Genomic DNA, 27,883 nt, shown 5'->3' on the forward strand with positions numbered 1-27,883 from the left:
ATATGTTTATCCAATGACTATTTAAATGCCCTTAATGTTGGCGAGTCTACTACTGCTGCAGGCAGGGCATTCCACGCCTTTACCACTCTCTGAGTGAAGAACCTACCTCTAACATCTGTCCTATATCTATCACCTCTCAAAGCTATGTCCCCTCGTGCTAGCCATCACCATCCGAGGAAAAAGTCTCTCACTATCCACCCTATCTAATCCTCTGATCATCTTGTTTGCCTCTATTAAGTCACCTCTTAACCTTCTTCTCTCTAACGAAAACAACCTCAAGTCCCTCAGCCTTTCCTCAAAAGACCTTCCCAACATACCAGGAAACATCCTGGTAAATCTTCTCTGCACCCTTTCCAATGGATTAGCCTTGCTAAATTGACCCTTAGTGTCAGGGAGATTAGCAGGGTAAATATGTAAGGTTACGGGGATAGGGCCTGGGTGGGACTGTGGTCGGTGCAGACTCGATGGGCCGAATGGCCTCCTTCTGCACTGGAGAGATTCTATGACACCCAGATCCCTCTGTATCGCAGAGTTCTGCAGACATGCTCTGCGTAAGTGATTCTGCTTTTCAATTCTTTCGGCCAAAGTGGACAAACCCACATTTTTCCGCATTATACTTCAAATCCATACCCAACTGTGGTCACTGGATGGAAATCAGGTGCCTGGCAACAGTTCAGTCCATTGTTTGAGCAGCTCAGAGTGAGATCCGCTCAGACCAGCAATTGTATCTGGCGTGCAGTCGGGGGCGAGTTTACACTCTGTGGGGTCCCGCGCTCACCCTCATTTCTGCAGCCTCCCAATAACGCCATCCCCCCAAAAGTTATAACTTGAGTAATGCAAAGTTCTTGTTGCTTTTGGTTTTACCATGGGATTTATTTCACGGGAAGTTAACATTTTGTGAGTCAGTAGAATTCACAACCCGCTGTAACCTGGGCTTTCAGCCTTAACTTATACAGTGGTGTTGTCCAGAATGTATACACTGCCCAGGAGATCAGAGAGAGGGGGGGACACTCCTGCAGTATTGGACTCTAAGAAGCTGACGCCACTCACAGGCTGTACTCGCTGACAGGAAAAGGCCTCAGTCACAAAGGCCGGACCCCACTGCAGCTCACACCAAAGCTCACAGACAGAGCTCCAAGGATCCAGACACAAATTGGGTTCACTCTCTGCCTCATTTTCCCTTTTCAAATTAATGTATTTCAGTTTATTTTTGACATGGGTGGCAAGGTGGTACAGTGGTTAGCACTGCTGCCTCACAGCTCCAGAGACCCGGGTTCGATTCCCGGCTTGGGTCACTGTCTGTGTGGAGTTTGCACGTTCCCCCACGCCGTGTCTGCGTGGGTTTCCTCCGGGTGCTCCGGTTTCCTTCCACAGTCCAAAGATGTGCGGGTCAGGTTGATTGGCCATGCTAAAATTGCCTCTTAGTGTCCCGGGATGCGTAGGTTAGCAGGGCAAATATGTGGGGCCGCCGGGATAGGGCCTGGGTGGGATTGTTGTAGGTGCAGACTCGATGGGCTGAATGACCTCCTTCTGCACTGTAGGATTCTATGATGTATGAAAATTTAACTGTTCATTTCAAAAGATAGGTGAGAGAAAGAGAGATGGGTTTAGCCTGGGTTGAAGAGATCCCTCGACTCCTCAGACTAACCCCTGTACACCCAAAACCCTCCCCCACCCCACCACACACCACAACAAGCTCGCCGTTAGTATGTAGGAACCTCAGTAGGGAAGATGCACACAACAGGTTTCCCACAAACAGCCACAAAAAGATATTCAGGTAAAACCTTTTCAGTAATATTATCTGAGGGGTATTCATTGATCAGAATATCAGAGCGACGAACATTACTGCAGCCCGAACATCTCAAGCCTGACGCTCACGGACTGTACACGGGTTTTCATTGACAAGAACAGGCCCCAGTCAAACGGGACACCTCCCTCCACAGACCACAACACGCGTGGACACGCAGAGAGCTGGAAGGAAATGGGAAATGGGAAAAATTCTCCCCTACGCTCCATCACTTAAAATAACAACACATTACATTCCTGCGTGTCGCCTATCTAAATTTAAAATTTAAATAAGAAAAAAAAGCAATCCTCAGGATAGAGAGTAGGATTTTATTTGATTTATTATTGACACATGTATTGGGATGCAGTGAAAAGTATTGTTTCTCGTGCGCTATACAGACAAAGCATACCGTTCATAGAGTACATAGGGGAGAAGGATTTGATTTGATTTATTATTGTCACATGTATTGGGATGCGTAGGTCACTGTATTGTTTTGTTTCTTGTATTGTTTCAAGTATTTGTTTCTTGTATTTGTTTCAAGTATTGTTTCTTGCGCGATATACAGATAAAGCATACTGCTCATAGAGTACATAGGGGAGAAGGAAAGGAGAGGGTGCAGAATGTAGTGTTACAGTCATAGCTAGGGTGTAGAGAAAGATCAACTTCGCATTGTTAGAGAGTTTATAAGAGTTCGAGTAAAGTTTTAAAATCATAGAATGAGAGTAAAAGATAAAATTAGAGGGTATGCTGGGGACAGCTCGCAAGAAGTCGCCTCGCACCGGCGCCATCTTGAATCGCTGGAATGATGGAGAGAGGGAGATTGGGAAGGGGAGGGAGAGAGATGTGGATGGAATAGACGGCTTGAATAGATCCAACCAGGACACCAAGCTAATGAGAAGCTGGAATAGCGACTGCTTTTGTGCTAACTGGAATTTAAGACCTTACCAACGCAGCAATTGTCCATCGGGCCTACCGAGAAATAGGTGAGAAGTATATTGCGGAAAATCAATTATTTAGCTTGAACAGCCAAAAATCATACTTTTCCAATATGACTTCTCGGCAGGTGAACGACAGTATAAAGTACTTTTTACCTTCAGCCGCAGCCTCACGGGCATTTTCTGGAGTTTGCTCCGAAATTAAATAAAATCTTTCCGGCCTGCGAATTATTCTGGCGCCGAGTTGTTAACATCTGAACAGCTGGTGGCAGTCGGGGTATGACGAAAGGACCTCACACCACCACCACCCTCCACCTCATACCCCCAGGGACCACATAATACTGAAACAGAATTGAAATTGAGTCTGTTTCCAGCCGCAGATTTATACCCACTGTCCAACTGTAGCATAACTACGCATAAGTTATACTTAAAATATTATCGCAGGCAAATTGCACACAGCTTCTACAGACAGCCATGATTATATTTTCAGATCAAACTGTTTCAGTAATATATTGTCTGCGGGATATTCATTAATCAGAATACCAGCATTACTGCAACATTAATATCTCGAAGCAGAAAACATTCGCAGGCTCCACACACACACGCTCGCTTACAAGAACAGACCCCAGTCAAACAGCTCATTCCTTCCACAGCCCGCAACAATGTGGATATACAGGGCGGGATTTTCCAGCTACGCTCGCCCCAAGACCGGAAAATCCCGCACATCTTTGGACTGTGGGAGGAAACCAGAGCACCCCCGGAGGAAACCCACGCAGAGAAATGTGCAAACTCCACACAGACGGTGACCCAAGCCGGGAATCGAACCCAGGGTCCCTGGCAGCAGTGCTAACCACTGTGCCACCCATAATGATATAATGAGAGACACAGACAGAAAGAGAGAGTGAGAAAGAGGGATGGAGGAACGGTCAGAGAGAGAGAGAGCTATGGCCAGGAAATCCAACTCTGAATTTCATAATGTTGCACTAACATGGAAAATGTGGGTCTCATTTAATCAACTTGTAAATCACTGTGCCCAGGAATAGCCTTCTTTCTGAGCGGTTTTTACAAGCTGTATCTGAAATACTTCAGGCAATCTACGCAACAAGTTCCCACAAACAGCCTTTGGAAAATAACCGGCTTCATTTTATTCAGTGATGTGGTCTGGAGGGTACACCTAGACCAGGGGATCAGACTGTGAGGCGCTGACCCCACTCACAGACTCTACACAGGTGCCCATCTGACAGGAAAAGGCCCCACTCACACAGGGCATCTCTCCGCCTCCCCCCGCCGTTGATCAGGCCCTGTTCCCGGGCACAGTGTGTAAGTCCAGCTCTGCTGGCATGTCCCGGTCTCTCTGATTTGGTTGTAAGCTGAATTGAAATTGTGTCGTGTGAGGCTGGTGCTGTTATAAGATGCTGGATAATCGCGTTGCCTCTGTGGTTAAAGATTGCCAAGCTTCAGAAGGGCTCCAGTGAGGTGATGCGGCATTCGCTGACCGAGAGAGATCTGGAGATCACTAAACTGAAAAGTGAAATTGAAAAGCTGAAGAAGGACAATGATATTATCACAGGTAAGAGGACAGTGCGGTACACCGACCAGGAAACACTCAGTCCGTGACAGAGAGGGACATACACCAGGCTAGTGCCAGGGGGGTTAATGGGGTGGGTAGCTGCCGGGAAGGGTTAATGGGGTGGGTCAGTGCTGGGGGTGGGTCAGTGCCGGAGGGGGGGAGAGGGGGCTAATGGGGTGGGTCAGTGCCGGGGGTGGGGGGGGTCAGTTCCGGGGGTGGGTGGCGGGGGGGGGGGGGGGGGCGGGGCCGGGGATCGGGGGCGGTGGGTCAGTGCCGGGGGTGGGGGGGGGGGGGGTGGTGGGTCAGTGCCGGGGGTGGGGGGGCGGGGGTTGGTGGGTCAGTGCCGGGGGTGGGGGGGGGGGGGGGGTTGGTCAGTGCTGGGGGTGGGGGGGGGAGGTTAGTGGGGGGGGGGGTGGGTCAGTGCCGGGGGTGGGGGAGGGGGGGGGGAGTGGGGTCAGTGCCCGGAGGGGGTGGGTAATAAATTCAGCTGTGGTTACACTTTGGGCAGTTCAGTGCCACAGGGCTGCTTCCCGCCCATTCCAGCTGTGGGGTGATCAGGAAGCAAAGAGAATGTGGGGCCCGGAACCCATCCAATCACGGACAACAGCAGGATTGGCCGCAGGGTTCCCGTGATCGGGATTAGTTGGGGTCGGGGAGGTTGTTGAGCCGGGTGAGATCACAGCGAGGAAGGGCAAAGCTTTCACATGGGGCTCCTTGCCGCTTCACTGCTGCTTTGACCCTGACAGGGGGCTCACTGCCACTTCCCTCCCAGGCTGCAGTCAGGCCCCAACTGATACCATCCAGACCCAACATTAACATCCTAACGAGGACCCGCAGCTTTGGACAGGCATCCTTGCCACTGACTGAGGTGAGGAAGAACTGGGCAACTCCTTTTAACAGCCCGTTGCCGTGGTTTCCACTGGAGGCCAAAGAGGCCTCACTTGGCCTGGGACAGAGAGGCATTAGTCACAGGTGCACTGGGGAGAAAATTCTGTTCCCAACAGTCCTGACCCTTGTTCTGTTGATCCTTGGACAGGGCTGGTGACCAGCTTACAGCGCGAGATCACAGCCAAAGACCAACAAATACTGCGGGTAAACGCCGAGGAAGAGAGACTGAGGAAAGAAATCCGAGACAAGGATGGTCAGTTGGCAGCCATGTCGGCCAAGGTAGGCCCTGGAGAAGGAACAGTGGGCAGTACAGCCCAGGAACAGGCCCTTTGGCCCACCAAGTCTGTGCTGACATCGATGTTTCTCTAATCTAATATTTTCTTGCCTCTACATGGTCCATATCTCTCTATTCCCTGCCTATTCATGTATCTATCCAGATGCCTCTTGAATGTTGTTATAGAATCTGCTTCCACCACCTCCTCCGGCAACGTGTTCCACGCATTCACCACCCTCTGTGTGAAAAACTTGCCCCTTACATCTCTTTTAAACTTTCCTCCTCTCACTTTCAACCTATGCCCCCAGTAATTGACCCTTTGAGCCTGGGAAAAAGACCCTGACTACCCACTCTATCCAAGCCTGTCATAATCTTGTAAACCTCTATCAGGTCCCCTCTCATCCATCGACGTTCCAATGAAAACAATCCAACTTTGTTCAACTTTTCTTCATAGTCCATATCCTCCAAACCAGGCAACATCCTGGTAAATCTCTTCTGCACCCTTTCCAATGCATCAACATCCTTCCAGTAGTGTGGTGACCAGAATCATATGCAAATACTCCAAATGCGGCCTAACCAAAGTCTTATACAGCTGCAACATGATTTTCCAATTCCTATACTCAACGCTCCGACCAATGAAGGCCAGCAAGCCATACGCCTTCCTGACCACCTTGTTCACCTGAGTTGTCACCTTCAGGGAACTGTGGATCTGCACGCCGAGATCCGTCTGTATGCTCACATTTCTAAGGGCTCTACCGTTTACTTTCCTTCTGCAGTAGACCTTCCAAATCGCATCACCTCACATTTGTCCGGATTAAACTCCATCTGCCATCTTTCAGCCCAGGGAAGGAAAGGGGGGGATCTGAATTTAAATGGTGAAGTGATTTGAAGCAGAAGAATGGCCATAACATTACTGAGTGGCAGAGCAGGCTTGAGGGCCTACACTCCTCTTCTATTCCTTATGATCTTATGTAAAGCAAACCAGAGGCACTGAGGCAAGTTCTCACTCCTCTGTTGCTTCCCCTACTGTGGTCAGCGAATTCAGCTCAGACCCAAGATTGAGTGTGATCCATCTTGTCCTCTGTGGCTCAGTCACTGGATAAACGAGTTTGGCCCTCGGGAGAACACTGGCGTTCTCAGCACAGGCCTGAATGTTTGAAGCTGTTTTCTCTTGAGAATGTGACCCTGAATCATTAAAAGTAACATTTATGCCACACAAGCACCAAACAATGACCATCTCCCACAAGAGAAAATCTAACCATTGCCCCCTTGACGTTTAATGGCATTACCATTGAATTCCCCACTATCAACATCTTGGGGGTTATTATTGACCAGAAACTGAACTGGGATCTTCTGGACTGGCTATATTAACACTGTGGCTACCAGAGCAGGTCAGAGGTGAGGAATCCTGTCATTAGTAACTCACCTCCCGACTCCCAAAGTCTGTCCACCATCTACAAAGCACAAGTCAGGAGTGTGATGGAATCCTCCCCGCTTGCCTGGATGGGTGCAGCTCCAACAACACTCAAGAAACTCAACGCCATCCAGGACAAAGCAGCCACTTGATTGGCATCCCTCTCACAAACATTCACTCCCTCCACCACTGGCAAACAGTGGCAGCAGTGTGTACCATCTACAAGATGCACTGCAGGAACTCACCATTACTCCTTAGGCAGCACCTTCCAAACCCACAGCCACTGCCATCTAGAAGGACAAGGGCAGCAGATACTTGGGAACACCACCACCTGGAGGTTCCCATCCAAGCCACTCATCCATCCTGAATTGGAAATATATCGGTCGTTCCTTCACTGTCACTGGGTCAAAATTCTGGAACTCCTTCCCTAACAGCACTGTGGGTATACCTACAACTCAGGGATTGTAGAAGTTCGAGAAGGCAGCTCACCACCACCTTCCCAAGGGCAATTAGGGATGGGCAATAAATGCTGGTCTGTCCAATGATGCCCACATCCCGTAAAATGAATTTTTAAAAAAAATCCTTTTGCATTGAGTATCTAATTAAAATCCTTTCTGGTTCAGTTTTCTAGAATGAGGGAAACCCGGGATCAGCAGCAGGAGCTGATGGTCAAGGAGAAGGAACTGGTGACCCACAGACATGTGAGTGAAGCGTGGAACATGCACTGCCAACTCATGGGAGTTTTTAACCTTCATTTGCTCATTCCTCTCTTACAAGGAAAGGCCGAGGAAACTGGGGCTGTATTCTCTGGAGTTTTGAAGATTGAGAGGTGATCTCATTGAAACTCGTTACAGGGTGTGACACTATGACACGTGACACTAATAAATAAATTTTAACTACATAGCTAAAATGAGTAAAATCCTGCTCTCCCAGCATCTGAGATGTATTCCTTCCAGACATACTGACTACCTGTAGAAAAAAAACTATCTTAAAACATTCCCCTTAAACATAAAATATATCAATAGCGCACTGTCCTCACACAAATCAGATGTAGATTTAAAGGGAACTGGTATTTTTAACAGGATGGTACAAATGGACCAAGCTCCCATTAATAGCATTTGGTGTTTAGATAGTTAGCATTTCAAAAAGGAGCTGTATAAATTGCTGGTTAGGAATGGGATAGTAGGTGGGAAATTGTTTAAAATACTTCACGGGTATAAGTCAGGGGGGGTGGTGATGGGGAAAATGTTAGCAGTGGATGAGGAGCTCGCGGGCCAGGGTTTAGTAATGGAGATGTGGGAATGGATAAATGTTCTGGATGTTTCCACTGAACATTCCCTAAGGAGGTAAACTGGACCGGTTCAGTCCCCGATTGGGTAGATTGTATACGGCCTACAGGGGGGAGTGGGTATGAAGAAGCTCTTGTTAGCAACAGACAGCATGGGTTTGTACGAGGGAGGCCATGTCTCACTAATTTAATTGAGTTTCTTGAGGATGTGACAAAAATGATTGATGAGGGAAGGGCTGTGGATGTTGTCTACATGGACTTTAGTAAGGCCTTTGACAAGATCCCTCATGGCAGGCTGGTGCAAAAGGTTAAATCACATGGGATCAGGGGTGAACTAGCTAGATGGATTCAGAACTGGTTTGGCCATAGAAGTCACGACCATAGCACTCACCTGATGAAGGAACAGCGCTCCAAAAGCTCGTGATTCCAAATAAACCTGTTGGACTTTAACCTGGTGTTGTGAGACTACTTATCTTGGCCATTGAAGACAGAGGGTAGCGGTGGAAGGGTGTTTTTTCTGAATGGAGGTCTGTAACTAGTGGTGTTCCGCAGGGATCAGCGCTGGGACCTCTGCTGTTTGTAATATATATTATATGTGTATATATATATATATATAAAAATGACTTGGAAGAAAACATAACTGATCTGATTAGCAAGTTTGCGGATGATACTAAGGTTGCTGGAGTTGCGGATAGTGATGAAGATTGTCAGCGAATACAGCAGGATATAGATAGATTGGAAAATTGGGTGGAGAAATGGCAGATGGAATTTAATCCAGACAAATATGAGGTGATGTATTTTGGTGATCCAATTCAGATGGGAGCTTAAAAAATAAATGGCAGAACCATCAGGAGCATAGACGCACAGAGAGATCTGGGAGTACAGGTCCACAGATCCTTAAAAGTGGCAACACAGGTCGAAAAGGTGGTGAAGAAGGCATATGGCACGCTTGTGTTCATCAGACGGGGCATCGAGTATAAAAGTTGGCAAATTATGTTACAGTTGTATAAAACGTTGGTTAGGTCACATTTGGAATACTGTGTCCAATTCTGGTCACCACATTACCAGAGGGACGTCGTGGCTTTGGAGGGAGTGCAGGAAAGGTTTACCAGGATGTTGCCTGGTATAGAGGCTATTAGCTATGAGGAGAGATTGAATGAACTGGGATTGTTCTCCCTGGGAAGATGGAGGCTGAGGGGCGACCTGATCAAAGTGTATAAAATTATGAGGGGCGTAGATAAGGTGAACAGTTGGAAGCTTTTTCCCAGGGCAGAAATGACAATTACAAGGGGGCACAAGTTCAGGATAAGGGGGGAAAGGTTCAGTGGAGATGTGTGGGGAGGTGGGGGGGGGGGATTTTTTACACAGGGTGGGGGGCCTGGAATGCACTGCCAAGTGCGGCACAGTAGCACAGTGGTTAGCACTGCTGCTTCACAGCTCCAGGGTCCCGGGTTCGATTCCTGGCTCGGGTCACTGTCTGTGTGGAGTTTGCACATTCTCCTCGTGTCTGCGTGGGTTTCCTCCGGGTGCTCCGGTTTCCTCCCACAGTCCAAAGATGTGCAGGTTAGGTTGATTGGCCAGGTTAAAAATTGTCCCTTAGAGTCCTGAGATGCGTAGGTTAGAGGGATTAGTGGGTAAAATATGTGGGGGTAGGGCCTGGGTAGGATTGTGGTCGGTGCAGACTCGATGGGCCGAATGGCCTCCTTCTGCACTGTAGGGTTTCTATGTTTCTATGTTACACGAAGTGAGGTGGTTGAGGCAGACACGTTAGCCACATTTGAGACTTATCTGGATAGATACATGGACAAACGGGGAATAGAGGGATACAGGCAGTTGGTCTATATAGGACAACGTGATCAGCAGAGACTTGGAGGGTTGAAGGGCCTGTTCCTGTGCTGTACTGTTCTTAGTTCTTTGAAGAGGTACACGGCCTTCACTCGGTCTCCGCTTTCTGATATTCTGCAGAATTGATTAAGGATGAGAGAATATTGGTGGAGGAGGGAAAATTAACATCACTTTTATGTTTGTGTCAGAATGCAAAACAACTGGAGGGTCGGCTGAAGGAGCTGGAGTCAGAGGTCAAGCAACTCCGCAGTCAGCAGCATGACCTGAAGAGCAGCGTCTGTGAGGAGAAACGGGTAAGCAGCACTGACTCGGGTTTATTCCATATCTTCCCCTAAAGGTGCTGCCTCTTGCCGGAAGCCAGGTCCAGAGGCATTGGTTTCCCCCCAAAACCTAACACCCAAACGGCTATTCTCCAAGTGTGAGCCAGAACAGTGAATGCCATCGAGATAGATTCCATCCTCACCCAATATCCGCACACACGCACAGATAGACAGGCACACACACCAAACACAGACATGCACACACACAACACAGATATACACACACACGCACACACCAAACACACACACACACACACACAGACTCACACACGCATGCACGCACACTCACACACGCATGCACACACATACACACAGGCACATTGTTGAAACTCCAAAGTGTTTTATGAAACCCGCCTGAATCATAAGTTTTGCATTTTGAATTTGGCCAGGAGAAGCATGAGATGTTCCACTTCAGGTATAATTCAAGTGACCCACTGGGGAGCTTTTATCAAAGTTTATTTAAGAATATGGTTAACATGTATAGTAAGAAAATTAGCAAGAACTTTTATCAATTACGAACAAGAAACAAACAATCATGATTATGTATAATCCTTAACAAATATATATAAGCTGTCCCAATCAAAACCAAAACCTCCCATAGACAAAAGACCCTTTTCACAGGTTCAACAGAGCATAGACTAATGCTCACGTGATACTGGGATCGAGGCTGTTAGTTGAATTCTGCAGTCAAATGCTCTTGAGACTCAGAACAGTTTGAAGAAAGCTTCCCAAACACCAGTGGTCCAGTCCCCAACAATGGCAGGGAAACAAGATCTTGTTTTCAGCTAGCCAACAGAATTTTCAAAAACAACAGGGAGAGAGGGAAAACACATCTTTTTAGCTCGCTGTCCCTTCTAAAATGAAAAACTTAAACCTGCAGCTCCAAACTGAAACTGAAAATGAATCCCTGTCACCTGACCTGCCCACAGTTTTTTTCTCCTTCCCAACAATGACATCACCTAAGGCTGTGAGCATGAATTAAAACAAACTCTTAAAGGTACAGACACACACACACACACACACACAGAGACACACATGCATGCAGACACACACGCACATACATGCACGCACATGCACACACAGACCTGTATTTTGAGATGAGGAGGAATTTCTTCAGCCAGAGGGTGGTGAATCTGTGGAATTCATTGCCACAGAAGGCTGTGGAGGCCAGGTCACTGCGTGTATTTAAGACAGAGGTAGATAGGGTCTTGATTGGTAAGGGGATCAAAAGTTATGGGGTAAAGGCGGGAGAATGGGGTTGAGAAACTTATCAGCCATGATTGAATGGCGGAGCAGACTCGATGGGCCGAATGGCCTAATTCTGCTCCTATATCTTATGGTCTCAGTGCTGTGGAAGTGCCACACTGGTGCAAGTGCTGCATTCTGGATGTGAGGTTGTGCCAAGTTCCTGGCTACCCGTTCTGGTGGCCCGGATGGGTATTAATGAGACCGTGACAGTGTTTGAAGAAGAACAGCAAGTTCTCCTGGTGCCCTGGCCAACATTCCTTAACTGTCAAGACCAGAAGCAGATTGAGTGGGCAGCCGCCTCATTGCGGTTTATGGACAGGTGTCTGGAACACGCTGCCAAGAATGGTGGTGGTGGAGGCAGGTACAATAGGGGCGTTTAAAGGGCTTTTAGATTAGCACATGAGTAAGCAAGAAATAAAGGGAAAGGGTGGCACGGTGGCACAGTGGTTAGCACTGCTGCCTCACAGCGCCAGGGACCCGGGTTCGATTCCGGCCTTGGGTCACTGACTGTGTGGAGTTTGCACATTCTCCTCGTGTCTGCGTGGGTTTCCTCCGGGTGCTCCCATTTCCTCCCACACTCCAAAGATGTGCGGGTTAGGTGGATTGGCCATGCTAAATTGTCCCTTAGTGTCAGGGGGATTAGGACTGTAAATATGTGGGGTTACGGGGATAGGGCCTGGGTGGGATTTTTGTCAGTGGAGACTCGATCGGCTGAATGGCCTCCTCCTGCACGATAGATTCTATGTTTATTCAACCAAGGGCAGACGGAAGGGATTAGTTTAATTTGGCGTCATGTTCAACACAACCTCGTGGGCCGAAGGGCCTGTTCCTGTGCTGTGCTGTTCTGTGTTCCAAATCTCGTTGTCTATAAAACAATAACGAACGCACTCCAAAACAACCTCTTATGTGTGAAGTGTTTGAGACAAACCCGATGAGGCTTGTGTGGAAATCAAGACTTTTATTGTATTCGTTTCCAGGATGTGGGTGTTGCTGGCTAGGTGTGTTGCCCTGAAAGGGGCAATTGCCACACTAGGCCGCACATTTGTTGCCCATCCCTAATTGGTCTTGAGGAGGTGAGCTGCCCTCTTGAGGCGGCACGGTAGCACAGTGGTTAGCACTGCTGCTTCACAGCTCCAGGGTCCCGGGTTCGATTCCCGGCTCGGGTCACTGTCTGTGTGGAGTTTGCACATTCTCCTCGTGTCTGCGTGGGTTTCCTCCGGGTGCTCCGGTTTCCTCCCACAGTCCAAAGATGTGCGGGTTAGGTTGATTGGCCAGGTTAAAAATTGCCCCTTAGTGTCCTGGGATGCGTGGGTTAGAGGGATTAGCGGGTAAAATATGTGGGGGTAGGGCCTGGGTGGGATTGTGGTCGGTGCAGACTCGATGGGCCGAATGGCCTCCTTCTGCACTGTAGGGTTTCTATGATTCTATGATTCTATGACTCTTTCTTTGTATCATCTGCTCCTGATCCTGTTTTCCTTGGCTCGTTCTGTACCAGCTTACTCAATGGCTGTAACAGGGTCACTTAAACTCGAAATGTTAACTCTGTTTCTCTCACCACAGATGCTGCCAGACCTGATGAGTTGATCCAGCGTTCTCTGTTCTTGTTACTCAGTATGCTGTTGGTTTTGTTTCCAGGCCCAAGAGCAGCTCCAGGACGAGTTGGAGAGGACCAGGCTGCTGCTTCAGGAGATGGGCCGAAGGGAGCGGCTGGTGAGGGTAGATCTGGAGCAGGCCCAAGCCAAGGTTAGAGAGAAAGCTGCCGGGTTTAGACCGAGACTTGCAAGCTCAGATTCACAGCTAGCTCACGCGGAACTGGACCAGCAACTGGGAAAGGCCCGAGCGAGAGAGGCTCCGAGAGTCATGCTGTACAATTAACCAATGGCTGACTGGGTGCTGAGCGCCGCCATTGTGCCAACTTGCCTCAGCTGGTGGTTCTGGCTCAGGAGAAGCACTGTGTCTCAAAGATGTTGAATGATCAGCTCGCTTGACTGAATCACTGTCATTTTCTGCTTGGTGCTCGTGTGGTCAACCCTCACGCCTTTCATAAACTTTGACAGCCAAACCTCTGCTGCCTGTACCCTAACCCGGCACAGGAACCTGTGCCCCCTGTACCCCGTGCTTGCTGCATCTCCTGTGCCCCCTTGTGCCTGCTGACCTGCACTGGCTCAGCTGTGTCCCCTGTACCCGCCGTGTTCCCTGTGCCCCCCCCCCCGTGTCTGCAGACCCGCACAGGCTCCTACTCCAGCAACACCTTGACTTTAAAATTCTCACTCTTTGTGTTCAGATCCTCTCATGGCCTCACTGCGGCCTCTTCCTCTAACCTGCCCCCAGCTCTCTAAACAGCAACTTGCATTTATATAGCACCCTCGACATAATAAAACATCCCAACAAACCTCCCAGATATCTGGACTCCTCTAGTTCTGACCTCCTTGAGCATTCCTGATTTTCATTGCTCCACCATTGGTGACCAGGCCTCCAACTGCCCAAGTCCTAACTCTGGAATCGCCTCCCCTACACCCCTCTGCTCGATTCTCTCTGTTTCCTTTCAGATGCTCCATATCACCTGCTTCTTTCAGCAAGCTTTTGTTCAACTTGATACCCAATTTGGTTTGAGAATATTTCTGTGAAGAGCTTTGAGGTGCTTTACCACACTACAGGTGCTATATAAATGCAAGGTGCTGTTATCACTTTTTGTACGCCTTAGAGCTTGAGCGCATAGTCAAGGGTGCCGCACAGTACTGAGGTGGTGTTGCATTGTTGGTGGTGCCATCTTCAAATGAGATACTAACCCAGGGTGTTGCCTGTATTGTCCCCACGAGCTCCTACCAGTGTCACCCTTGTAGAAAGGGCAATCTGTTTCCTTATTGGCCAATATGCATCAGCACTCAGCAAGACTCATGGGAGTGTAGCGGGACCTCAGCTACCAGACAGTCATCAACCCGGGTCAGCCTCCATTGAGTTCCTGTTACCTTTGTGAATGAAGTCATGTGATTAAATCTGGGATGTGACTAGCCGATGTCGCCCAATCAGCCACGCCATTGGGAAAGCAGGTTTGCATTTACATGACGCCTCCTGAGATCGCTGAGTGTTTTGCACCCTCTTGTGAGGAAGAGAATACCGAGAGGCCCCCAGCATGAGATGGTCACCGAGAATTCCGATGGGGAGTTCAGGAGAAACTTCTTCACCCAAATAATGCTGAGAATGTGGGATTCGCTCCCCCAGCGAGTGTGAGGTGAATCGTGTCGATTCATTTCAGGGAAGCTAGACTGGTGTATGAGAATGAAGGGAATAGAGAGTTAGGATGGTAGGTTTGGATGAGGAAAGAGGGGAGGAGGTTCAAATGGAGCGTAAACAGCAGCATAGACTGGGTGGGCCGAAAGGCCTGTTTCTGTGCTGTATGTCCTATGTTGAGTGTAATCCCTTTAGCCGAGGGAGTGGGCCTACACCAGTTCTCACATAGCAGTATCCCACGGTGAGCACAGTGCTCCAGTTTCCTCCCACAGTCCAAAGATGTGCAGGTTAATTGGATTGGGCCAGCTAAATTGCCCCTTAGTGTCAGGGGGACTAACTAGGGTAAATGCATGGGGTCATGGGGATAGGGCCTGGGTGGGATTGTGGTCGGTGCAGACTCGATGGGCCGAATTGCACTGTAGGATTCTATGATTGCCGTGTATCATTAATGTGCATGTGAGACACCATTTTACAGGAGACAGGGACCTCAGTTTGATGCTTCAGTTGTAGGATGGCACCTCCAGCAATGCGGCACTCCCTGTGTGTGCCACAGCAGTGTCAGCACAGATAGTGTGCTCTGGTAGGGAGCAGAGCATGAACTCTGCGATCTTCTAACTCAAAGCTACCAGGCTCCCACCGGAAATAATAACATTTGAAGGAGAGCTTTCAGTTGCTTTTTATTGAAGAATGTGCTTGTATCAGGGAGAGATCTGCTTGGAAATTCAGCTGTGATAATGTAATAATTAATGTCTTCCAACTTCATCCTAAAACATCCTGTTACACTTGTACAGCTCGAACGGTTCCGAAGTCGGATCACACAGACTACGTACTCTGCCCCAGGAGTACATTCTCCCAAGGAGGCCCTTTCAGATGAGCAGGTGGGTTCCTGTTATTCTAGCAACAGCTGAGTGCTGTACAAAGGGCCAGATCATAAGAACTAGGAGCAGGAGTAGGCCATCTGGCCCCTCGAGTCTGCTCCGCCATTCAATAAGATCATGGCTGATCTTTTCGGAGACTCGGCTCCACTTACCCGCCTGCTCACCATAACCCTTAACTCCTTTACTGTTCAAAAATTTATCTATCCTTGCCTTAAAAACATTCAATGAGGGAGCCTCAACTATTTCACTGGGCAGGAATTCCACAGATTCACAACCCTTTGTGTGAAGAAGTTCCTCCTCAACCTAGTCCTCAATCTGCTCCTCCTTATTTTGAGGCTGTGTCCCCTAGTTCTAGTTTCATCTGCCAGTGGAAACAACTTCCTGCTTCTATCTTATCTATTCCCTTCATAATCTTTCTATAAGATCTCTCCTCATTCTTCTCAATTCCAATGAGTATAGCCCCAGTCTACTCAGTCTCTCCTCATAAGCCAACCCTCTCAACTCCAGAATCAACCTAGTGAATCTCCTCTGCACCCCTTCCAGTGCCAGTATATCCTTTCTCAAGTAAGGAGACCAAAACTGTACACAGTACTCCAGGTGTGGCCTCACCAGCACCTTATACAGCTGCAACATAACCTCACTGTTTTTAAACTCCATCCCTCCAGCAATGAAGGACAAAATTCCATTTGCCTTCTTAATTACCTGCTGCACCTGCAAACCAAAGATCAGATCTTGGAGCGCAAGGGGACCCCTGGTCCAGTAATCTGCGATACACGTAACTGGCCAACACATCGGTGACCACTTAAACACAGAACCATAGAATCCCTACAGTGCAGAAAGAAGCCATCGAGCCTGCACCGACTCTCCAAAAAAGCATCCTACCCAGGCCTCCCACGCTATCCCCGTTTACCAATCCACATAATCAATCTGTAATCAATCTGCAGTTAGAAATGGAGAAGGCTCCAGCTCTGTTTGTAGCCCTGAGTCCGAACGTGGAGGCTTCAAATTCCACCCTCCAGAATAACAGCCCAGGCTGACATGCCCAGTGCAATACTGAGGGGGTGCTGCAGTGTCAGAGGCGCAGCCTTTGAAAGGAGACTTTAAACTGAGATCCGGTCTGACTCCTCAGATCCTGTGATCCTGTTGGAAGAAGAGAATCGACAGTTTCTCCAAGAATATCTTGGGCAGTTTTCATCCCTACAGACGAACATACAAATTAGGAGCAGGCTAGGCCATTCGGTCCCTTCAGACCTGTCCCGCCCATTCAATAAGATTATGGCTGCTCTGATTGTCACCTCAACCCCACATTCCTGCCAATCACCCCACCCCCCCACCACCCCTCCCCCCCCCCCCCTCCCCGATAGCCTTTCACTCAAAAGCACTAAAAAAAAACCATTATCTGGTGTTTATCGCAACCCTCGTGGGAGTTTTGCGTATGTAAATTAGCTTCTGTGTATTCTGACATTGCCAGAGTGCATATCAAAGGGTTTCATTGGCTGTAAAATGCTTTGGATTGTCCTGGCATCAGGAAGGGTGTTCTGGCAATAAAAAGTCTTCCTTTCCGAGCTTTGCCCATGGGCGGCATGGTGGCACAGTGGTTAGCGATGGTACCTCATAGCGCCAGGGTGGTGGGTTCGATTCCAGCCTCGGGTCACTGTCTGTGTGCAGTCTGCATGTTCTCCCCATGGATTATTGTTGGTGCAGACTCGATGGGTCGAATGACCTCCTTCTGCACTGTAGGGATTCTATTCTGTTGTACGCTACGAATCCCATTTGGAAATCCGAAATGTTATCAGGGCTTTGCTGTGATGCCCTCCGGAGTTTCCGAAGCTTGTCCGTTCTCTCAGCGAGGCTGATGCAGTCACGAGGATGAGGAGTTGTCCCAACCAGAATCAGCACCTTCAGGAGACGAGGGGTGAAAATGGACATTTTTAAAGAATACGCAAAATTCAAAACCAGCAAAGAAATTGAAATACAAATACTACCTGGAGCAGTGCAGCACAGTGGTCAGCACTGCTGCCTCACAGCGCCAGGGACCCGGGTTCAATTCCCGACTTGGGTCACTGTCTGTGCGGAGTCTGCACGTTCTCCCCGTGTCTGCATGGGTTTCTTCCGGGTGCTCCGGTTTCCTCCCACAGTCCGAAAGACGTGCTGGTTAGGGTGCATTGGCCGTGCTAAATTCTCCCTCAGTTTACCCGAACAGGCGCCGGAGTGTGGCAACTAGGGGATTTTCACAGTAACTTCATTGCAGTGTTAATGTAAGCCTACTTGTGACACTAATAAATAAAACTTTCTCACAAACTGAATAATCCCCAGGTTGCTTCACTGAGTCAGTGTAAGGAATGTGAGGCACACCTCATTTACTGTACTGAGCTGCTTATGTATGTTGCCAGTAATTGTCCGGTTAATGATAAGGAAAGTGTATTTTTTACATTCTACAATTTAAAGATCCGTAAATCTGGGAACATACCAAGCGTCATGGATATCTGAGATTGCAATGAGACTGCACAATAAAAGTCACTGCACTTTAAAGTAACTCATTGTATGTGAAGTGTTTTGAAATGTTTGAGAAAAATAATAATTAGGTATATATTTATAGAATCATAGAATCCCTACAGTGCAGAAGGAGGCCATTCAGCCCATTGTGTCTGCACCAACCACAATCCCACCCAGGTCCTATCCCCATAACCCCATGCATTTGCCCTGCTAATCCCCCTGACACTAAGGGGCAATTTAGCATGGCCAATCCCACCTAACCCGCACATCTTTGGACTGTGGGAGGAAACCCACGGGGAAAACGTGCCAACTCCACCAGACAGTGACCTAAGCCGGGAATCGAACCCAGGTCCCTGGCGCTGTGAGGCAGCAGTGCTAACCACTATGCCACCGTGCTTTAGCCCCTCTTGATTTCAGAAGCAGTGAGTATGCAAACAGTTTTGAACATAGAATGGTTACAGCACAGGAGGCCATTCAGCCCATCCTGTCCATGCTCATTCTCTGCAAGAGCAATTCTCCGAGTGTTACTCCCCAGCCTTTTCCCCATAACCCTGCAAATGTTTGCTCTTCAGGTAATAATGATTCAATTCCCCATTGAAAGCCACAATTGAATCTGTCTCCACCACACTCTCAGACAGTACATTCTAGATCCTAACCACTCGCTGTGTACGAGCTGGAGTATTTGTAGGATTGGGGTTGAGTGGAGTTGTGCCTACCCTGCACTTTATGATATCTGAAGGATTTTTCCACCACACTCTCAGACAGTACAATCCAGATTCTAACCACTCGCTGTGTGAATCTGTCTCCACCGCACTCTCAAACAGTGCAATCCAGATTCTAACCACTCGCTGTGTGAATCTGTCTCCACCACACTCTCAGACAGTACATTCCAGATTCTAACCACTTGCTACATTAAAAAAAGCCTCATGTCACTGTTGCTTCTTGTGCCAATCGTCCTAAGTTGGTGTCCTCTGGTTCTCAACCCTTCCACTAATGGGGAGGGTTTCTCCCTGTCTATTCTACCCAGACTCCTCGTGGTTCTGAACACCTCTTTCCACTTTCTCACCTTCAAGGAGAATAACGGCAGCTACTCCAATCTTTCGGTGGAATTGAACTTCCTCATCCCTGGAAACATTCTCGTGAATCTTTCATGCTCCTTCCCAAAGTGCCCAGAACTGGGCCCAACAGTCCAGCTGAGGCCAAAACAATGTTTTATATACAGGTTCATCATAACTACCTTGCTCTTTTGCCTTGTCCTATAAGGCGATGGATCCCTTAAGCTTTTTTTAAACTGCTCTTTTTCAACCTGTCCGGCCACCTTCAATGATTTGTGAATGTATAGTTCCAGTTTCTCAGATGCCTGTTCCGGTTGCTGGTGTGGCAGCGTTGGTGTGTCACGTTGTCTTGGCATCCCTTGTTTCCATCTCTCTGTTCCTTTGCTGTGTTTTCCCCCCCCCCTTCCTGTTTCTTTTTAAGTTTATTTATTAGTGTCACAAGTAGGCTTACATTAACACTGCAACGAAGTTACTGTGAAAATCCCCTAGTCGCCACACACCGGCGCCTGTTCAGGTACACTGAGGGAGAATTTAGCACGGCCAATGTATGTAACCAGCACGTCTTTCGGACTGTGGGAGGAAACTGGAGCACCCGGAGGAAACCCACGCAGACACGGGGAGAACGTGTAGACTCCGCACAGACAGTGACCCAAGCCGGGAATCGAACTTGGGGTAGCATAGAATCACACAGTGCCGAAGAGGCCCTTCAGCCCACCGACTCTGCACCAACTCATTAGAAGCACCTGAACAGGCCAGTAACCTAATATTGTTATGGGAAAATTACTAGTGTATAATTAACGATGGAGTGACCAAACACCTTGAAAATGTTCAGTCTGTCAGAGAAGCAGCAAGGATTTTGAAAGGGAAAATTAACTTTTTGAAAAAGCAACTGACGCAGTGGACAGGCACGGTGGCACAATGGTTCGCACTGCTGCTTCACAGCGCCAGGGACCTGGGTTCAATTCCTGGGCTTGGGTCACTGTCTGTGTGGAGTTTGCACATTCTCCTCGTGTCTGCGTGGGTTTCCTCCGGGTGCTCCGGTTTCCTCCCACAATCCAAAGATGTGCAGGTTAGGTTAATTGGCCATGCTAAATTGCCCCTTAGTGTCCCGGGATGTGTAGGTTAGAGGGATTAGTGGGTAAATATGTGGGGATCTGGGGAGAGGGCCTGGGTGGGATTGTGGTCATTGCAGACCCGATGGGCCGAATAGCCTCCTTCTGCACAGTAGGGATTCTCGGATCCGAGGCAAATGACCAGCTGGTGTCCTACTCCTTCCAGCAGCTGATAAAACTGGAACTACCCCCAGGGGGAGACATTAGGGTGGGTTGGGGTAGGAAAGGGGGGTTTGGCTCCTTCAGGTGTCCTCAGCAGAAACCCCTGTTGTGTTTCCTTTTACTCCTGGGCTGGTATTGAACACTCCGCATGTGACAGCGATGTCAGCACCACATCCTTATCCAATCGTTCAGAGCTACTGTACATCTCCCCTCCGTATTCTGCTGGAACCTGCATTTTAAATTCAGCCCCAGAGCAGTCAGTTTCCCTCTAATTTCTCCTCTGTCCTCTCCCCGGAGGCGCTGTTTCCTTCAGTTTTAGATCCAACTTGCTCTCACTTCCGATAAAAAATTTGTATGAAATGCTTGCGTATGGTACTTCAACAGTTAACTTGATCAGATAAAGCAAATCAATTAAAACATAATTAATCCATAACCTGCCACCTTCACTAACACTTGAAGCTACCCATAAAATCATGGCACGGTTCCAGCACAGAGAACAAAGAACAATACAGCACAGGAACAGGCCCTTCGGCCCTCCAAGCCCGTGCCGCTCCCTGGTCCAAACTAGACCATTCTTTTGTATCCCTCCATTCCCACTCCATTCATGTGGCTGTCTAGATAAGTCTTAAATGTTCCCAGTGTGTCCGCCTCCACCACCTTGCCCGGCAGCGCATTCCAGGCCCCCACCACCCTCTGCGTAAAATACGTCCTTCTGATATCCATGTTAAACCTCCCCCCCCTCACCTTGAACCTATGACCCCTCGTGAATGTCACCACCGACTTGGGAAAAAGCTTCCCACCGTTCACCCTATCTATGCCTTTCATAATTTTATACACCTCTATTAGGTCACCCCTCATCCTCCGTCTTTCCAGTGAGAACAACCCCAGTTTACCCAATCTCTCCTCATAACTAAGCCCTTCCATACCAGGCAACATCCTGGTAAACCTCCTCTGCACTCTCTCTAAAGCCTCCACGTCCTTCTGGTAGTGTGGCGACCAGAACTGGGCGCAGTATTCCAAATGCGGCCAAACCAACGTTCTATACAACTGCAACATCAGACCCCAACTTTTATACTCTATGCCCCGTCCTATAAAGGCAAGCATGCCATATGCCTTCTTCACTACCTTCTCCACCTGAGACGTCACCTTCAAGGATCTGTGGACTTGCACACCCAGGTCCCTCTGCGTATCTACACCCTTTATGGTTCTGCCATTTATCGCAGAGCTCCCCCCTATGTTAGTTCTACCAAAATGCATCACTTCGCATTTATCTGGATTGAACTCCATCTGCCATTTCTTTGCCCAAATTTCCAGCCTATCTATATCCTTCTGTAGCCTCTTGGCCCATCATGTACCTGCCAGCCCTCTGGAAGCGTAACTTGCCTAGTCTCACTAACCACACTGCCCTCCCCCCCCTCCTCTCCACTCCCCGTCCCCCCCCTCCTCTCCACTCCCCGTCCCCCCCACCCCCACTGTATTTTCCCCGTAGCCCTGTAATTTGTTTTTCCTCGGATAATGATCCAATTTTCTTCCGAAGGCTTCCATTGAATCTGCCTCCCCACACTCTCAGGCTCACTGCATTCTAGATCCAAATCTCACACTTTTCCACATTCCAGCATCAATTCTTTTGACTCTTGCTTTAATGTTCTGCCTCTGGGAACAGTTTCTCCCTCTGTCCAATCTATCCAGGCCCCTCAGCATTTTGCAATCCTCTCTCAAATCTCCCCTTGATCTTCTCCTCTCTCCAGTGAGAACAGACCCGGTTTCTCCAGCCTGTCTATGTGGCTGGGGTTCTTCATGTGATGCCCAGAATTTGACACTTGTGACTCAGTGTAAGATGGATAGCAGCCATCCATTTACCCATGGAGCGGGGTGCGGGGGGCTATGCGGCTCACTGCATCTGCCAGGGATGTGTTGGGGCTTTGAGATCCTGGCTCTGGTGTCTCATAGAATCCCAACAGTGCAGAAGGAGGCCATTCAGCCCATCGAGTCTGCACCAACTCTCAGACAGAGTTTCTTATTCAAGCCCAACCCGCTGTACTATCCCCACAACCCCATACGTTTACCATGGCTAATCCCCCTAACCTACACATCCTGGGACACTAAGAGGCAATTTTGCATGACCAATCCACCTAACGTACATGCCTTTGGACCGTGGGAGGAAACCGGAGCACCCTGAGGAAACCCACGCAGACACGGAGAGAATGTGCAAACTCCACACACACACAGTGACCCAAGCCGGGAATTGAACCCAGGTCCCTGGCGCTGTGAGGCAGCAGTGCTAACCACTGTGCCACCGTGCCGCCCACTGCACGCACACACACATATACACACACACGTATACACTCACGGACACACACGTATACACTCACAGACACACATTCTCTGCCAAACACGCGTTTCCCGCAGTGAGTTACTGGATAGTGAGAGCAAGTCCGCCTGTTTGATCCCTGGGTGCTGAGGCCTATTGTCACAGCTGAGCTTGGCTAATTCCCAGAGCTTGGTCTTGCTGATCTGTAAGCTTCTGGAGCACAGTTACCAAAGCAAATCCACACTGTGGGCCAGCGAGGTATGGACACTCCTTTCCATGTCTCTCTCCACCCTGTACTATGTCTGGCCTATGGACAGTGGCTGCCAGCTCTCACTCAATCTCCTTGTGTGGGTTAAACGTTGACAGGTGATTGAGCAGATGAAGCTGATTATTGACGAGCGGGCAGAGTTGAAGGAGAAACTACAGGAGGCGCTGGATTTGAAAGTCTCGGAAGAGGAGGAACGATTCGCCAACACGGAGAGGCTGAGGAGGGCGCTGGAAGAGACTGAGGTAACGGCAGCTCAAAGTAGAGTCATAGAGCAACACAGCACGGAAACAGGCCCTTCGGCCCAACCAGTCCATGCTGACCATGGTGTCCTCCCAGCTAGTCCTAATTGCTCACGTTTTGCCCATACCCCTCTAATCATTTCCCATCCATGAACTTATTCAAATGCTTTTTAAATGTTGCTATTGTGTGTGTCTCAACCACATTCTCTGGCAGCCCATTCCATATATCCACCACCCTCTGTGTGAAGAAGTTGTCCCTCAGGTCCCTTTTAAATCTTTCTCCTCTCACCTTAAACCTACGTCCTCTAGTTTTCAATTCCCCTTCCCTGGGAAAAAGACAGTGTGCGTTCATTCTATCTCTGCCGCTCATAATTTTATACACCTCAAAAAGGTCACCCTTCAATCTCCTACGTTCCAAGGAATACAATAGGAGCAGATACAATAGTGACTTTTAAGGGCTATGGTTGCAGTTGTATCTCGACCCACCCTCCGTGATTCCGCTCTCATTACTCTTCCCCGACTCAAACTCAGTTTTGAAATTTTCGCTCTGCTCCTCCCGCCCCACTCCTTCCACAACCGGGGGACGCCAATTCCAGATTTCCACAATGCTTTGTGCAAAGAAACATCTCCCCTGAACGGCCTAGTTCCAATATTAAAGTCGTGCCCCCTTGTTCTGGGATCCCCCACAAGAGGTAACTATTTCTCTCTGTTGCCCCAATGTATACTCTGGAGACTGAGAAAGACCCTGACACAGGTCCAGAAGTGGGCCGCCTGGCCCCTCGATCCTGCTCCGCCATTTAATAAGATGACGGCTGATCTGATGGTAAACTCAAATCTGCATCCCGCCTATCCCCAATAACCTACCACTCCCTGTGCTTATCAAGGATCTATCCCCCTCTACCTTAGAAATATTCAAAGTCTCTGCTTCCAGACAGTTCCAGAGACTCCCAACCCTCCGAGAAAAATAATTTTGCCTCGTCTCCATCTTAAATGGGTGACCCCTTATTTCTAAACCGTGGCCCCACATTCCAGCTTCTCCCACATGAGGAAACATCCTCTCCACATCCACCCTGCCAATACCCCTCAGGCTGGTTTATCGCTCGGCCAGTTTTAGCTCCTTCACTGCTACCCCCAGCTATATCAGCACTTCCCAGAGGTGAACCTGCATTTTCTGATCTGTACAGTTCATAGAATCATAGAATCCCTACAGTGCAGAAGGAGGCCATTCGGCCCATTGAGTCTGCACCAACAACAATCCCACCCTGTCCCTGTAACCCCACATATTTACCCCACTAATCCCCTGACACTAAGAAGCAATTTAGCACGGCCAATCCACCTAACCGGCACGTGTTTCAGATGGTAGGAGGAAACCGGAGCACCCGGAGGAAACCCACGCAGACACGGGGAGAACGTGCAGACTCCATACGGACAGCCACCCAAGCCGGGAATTGAACGCGGGTCCCTGGCGCTGAGAGGCAGCAGTGCTAACCACTGTGCCACCGTGCTGCCAGGGTCCCAGGGCAGCTGTTAATGATGGATGTATCTGAAACCCTGGGCATACCCCCCCTGCCCCTGTACCACACACCAGTGGGCAGAGTGGGTGGCACACAACCAGGCATCTCCAAAGCTGATCGGAAACTGATCGGAAAACCAGCCTCAAAAAAAGGAAGAGTTGCATTTATATAGCGCTCTCCATGACCGTCGCCGATATTCGCTCTTTGGGAGGTGTTTTGAATTGGTTTCCGTTGAAGTCGGCAGAAATTAAATTTGGGTGGCACAGTGGTTAGCACTGCTGCCTCACAGCGCCAGGGACCTGGGTTCAATTCCAGCCTCGGGTCACTGTCTGTGTGAAGTCTGCACATTCTCCCCGTGTCTGCGTGGGTTTCCTCTGGGTGCTCCGGTTTCCTCCCACAGTCCAAAGATGTGCAGGTTGGGTTGATTGGCCATGCTAAATTGCCCCTTAGTGTCAGGGGGACTAGCAGGATAAATATGTGGGGTTACGGGAATAGGGCCTGGGTGGGATTGTGGTCCGTGCAGACTCGATGGGCCAAATGGCCTCCTTCTGCACTGTAGGGATTGTAAGATTAAAACAGCAGCCAACTTGTTATCAGCCATTTTGAACTCTCGCATCAAGATGTATCCCATCGCTCCGGTTTGCCTTCAAGTCATGGCCTCATCTCCATATGTGCTTTTTTTATCCTTCATTCATGAGATGTGGGCTTCGCTGTCCAGGCCAGCATTTCTTGCCCATTCCTAATTGCCCCTTGAGAAGGTGGTGGTGAGCCGCTGCCTTGAACCACAGCCTTGGCGCAGGTATACCCAATGGTGCTGTCGAAAAGGGAGTTCGAGGATTTTCTATGCACACTAAGGGGCAATTGATCATGGCTAATCCCCCTAATTTACATGTCTTTGGACACTGAGGGGCAATTTGGCATGGCCAATCCACCTAACCAGCACATCTTTGGACTGTGGGAGGAAACCGGAGCACCCGGAGGAAACACACACAGACACAGGGAGAATGTGCAGACTCCACACAGACAGTGACCCAAGCCGGGAATCGAACCCGGGTCCCTGACGCTGTGAGGCAGCAGTGCTAACCACTGTGCTGCCCAGTGACAGTGAAGGAACGGTGCTGTAGTGATTTGGAGGGAACATTTGGAAAGTGGTGCTGTCCCCGTGTATCTGCTGCCCTTGCCTTTCTCGGTGGCAGTGGCGGTGGGTGGCTGGAACAGGAGGATTGGGGTAGGAGATTATGTGGAGCTGCAGCTGGTGAGGGAGTAGTGACTGCAGCTTGGGTGAGGCGGGGTTAGTATGTTCTCACCTGTGTGGTGTTTTAGTTTGTCCGCTCAGCAATGTCACAGCAGCATCCTTCAGCTGAACAGCCTGAAACCCATTGAGTGTCGGACTACCTGTCCGGGACACATTCCCTTCATGTTCCCAGCACGTTTTCACCTGAGCTCTTTCTACCAGCCGTAGAGACCGGAGTTGTGCTCACAGGGTGATGACGGCTGCAGTATCTAATGCAGGCTGTAACTGTATTTATCACCAGGCCCGGCTACAGACTGACTTCGGGAACCGCGTGAAGGAAGAACTGGCGACGCTACGAGGGCTCCCCGTCGATCTGACCCTCCTTTGGGTGCAGAAAGTCGTCGCTGGCATTTTAAGCAGCTCGTTGTCGTGGCAACAGCAGTCGGAGCAGAGCCTGTTGGATGCTGGGATAGATACGTCAAGCTGTGAAGGAGGTGACAACGTCAAACACTAACACTGGAACCTTCAGGGGTGGGGTGGGGCGGGAGGGGTCGGGAGGGGTGGGGGGGGGAGGGTGGGGACCTTTGGGTGTCACAGGGTGTCTGACACTGGCTTTTCAACTCTGGGGCTCTATATTGAAACACAGGCTCCCCCCCCCCCCCGCCCCCCTCTCTGTGTGGGTACGGGGTCCCTCAGCACAAAACAACCTCTGGAAAGGCAGAACCTCTGGAGGAAATACATTCTCCTCCGGCACTCAGCAAGGCTTGTGGAAATTAATTGGGCTAATTTATTAGATTAAAAGCTGTTTGGACACATTAGTAAATGAACTATGGTAACCCCAGCGGAGTTGCGCACACTCCCCCTTTCCCATTCGATCGACAATATAAACCCTGTCTGAAAACCACTGAGAATATTTGGAACTTATTGTCTTCATTTCTTCTTAGACATGGGCGTCGCTGGCAAAGCCAGCATTTATTGTCCATCCCTAATTGCCATTGAACCGGTGACGGTGATCTGCCTTCCGAAACCCCTGCAGCTCACCTGCTGTAGGTATACCCACAGTGCTGTTAGAGAGGGAGTTCCAGGTTTGGACCCAATGTCTGTGCAGTCAGGATGGTGTGTGGTTTGAGGGTGAACTTGCAGGTGGTGGTGTTCCCATGTGCCTGCTGTCCTTGTCCTTCTAGATGGTAGCGGTCATGGGTTTGGAAAGTGCTGTTGAAGGGAGCCTCGTAATCCTTGCAGTGTATCTTGTAGATGGTCCACACAGCTGCCAGTGGTGGGGGCAGTGAATGTTTGCAGAAGGGGTGCCAATCAAACGGCTTATCCTGGATAGTGTTGAGCTTCTTGAGTGTTGGAGTTGCATCCATCCAGGCAAGTGGAGAGTATTCCATCACACACCTGACTTGTGCCTTGTAGATGGTGGACAGGCTTTGGGGAGTCAGGAGGTGAGTTACCCACCGCAGGATTCCCAGTCTCTGACCTGCTCCTGTAGCCACAGTATTTATATGGCTAGTCCAGGTCAGTTTCTGGTCAATGGCAACCCCCAGGATGTTGAGAGTGAGGGATTCAGCCATGGGAATGCCATTGAATGTCAAGGGGAGATGGTTAGATTCTCTTGTGTTGGAGATGGTCATTGCAAAGAGTGGGAGAGGATGCTCTTCTCGGAGGCGAGGGCTGAGGTATGTTGTTGGGACGGTTCAAAGGGAGCGTCCGCCCTGTGGCTGATCTGGGATCTGATATGCTGGACGGTGAAAAGATAAGAAAGCAACAGCATTCGCAGACAATATCAGCATGTCCCGTTCTGTTTCTGTGCAG

At 49.3% G+C, this 27,883-nt stretch overlaps 1 protein-coding gene across 1 annotated transcript in view; it reads left to right on the forward strand.

The window, feature by feature from the left end:
• Positions 1–27,883, forward strand: part of LOC144489916 (forkhead-associated domain-containing protein 1-like) — a gene marked incomplete at its 3' end in the record, with an annotated part of 45,496 nt that overhangs the window by 12,563 nt on the left and 5,050 nt on the right. Inside the window, exons 6-13 of the mRNA XM_078207741.1 lie at positions 4,168–4,291; positions 5,328–5,458; positions 7,491–7,568; positions 10,189–10,293; positions 13,204–13,311; positions 15,591–15,677; positions 23,180–23,323; positions 26,370–26,562. Coding sequence (XP_078063867.1) covers positions 4,168–4,291; positions 5,328–5,458; positions 7,491–7,568; positions 10,189–10,293; positions 13,204–13,311; positions 15,591–15,677; positions 23,180–23,323; positions 26,370–26,562 — 970 coding nt within the window. The remainder of the gene's footprint in view (positions 1–4,167; positions 4,292–5,327; positions 5,459–7,490; positions 7,569–10,188; positions 10,294–13,203; positions 13,312–15,590; positions 15,678–23,179; positions 23,324–26,369; positions 26,563–27,883) is intronic.

The sequence above is a fragment of the Mustelus asterias genome, unplaced genomic scaffold, assembly GCF_964213995.1.
Source record: "Mustelus asterias unplaced genomic scaffold, sMusAst1.hap1.1 HAP1_SCAFFOLD_2669, whole genome shotgun sequence".
Lineage (NCBI taxonomy): Eukaryota > Metazoa > Chordata > Chondrichthyes > Carcharhiniformes > Triakidae > Mustelus > Mustelus asterias.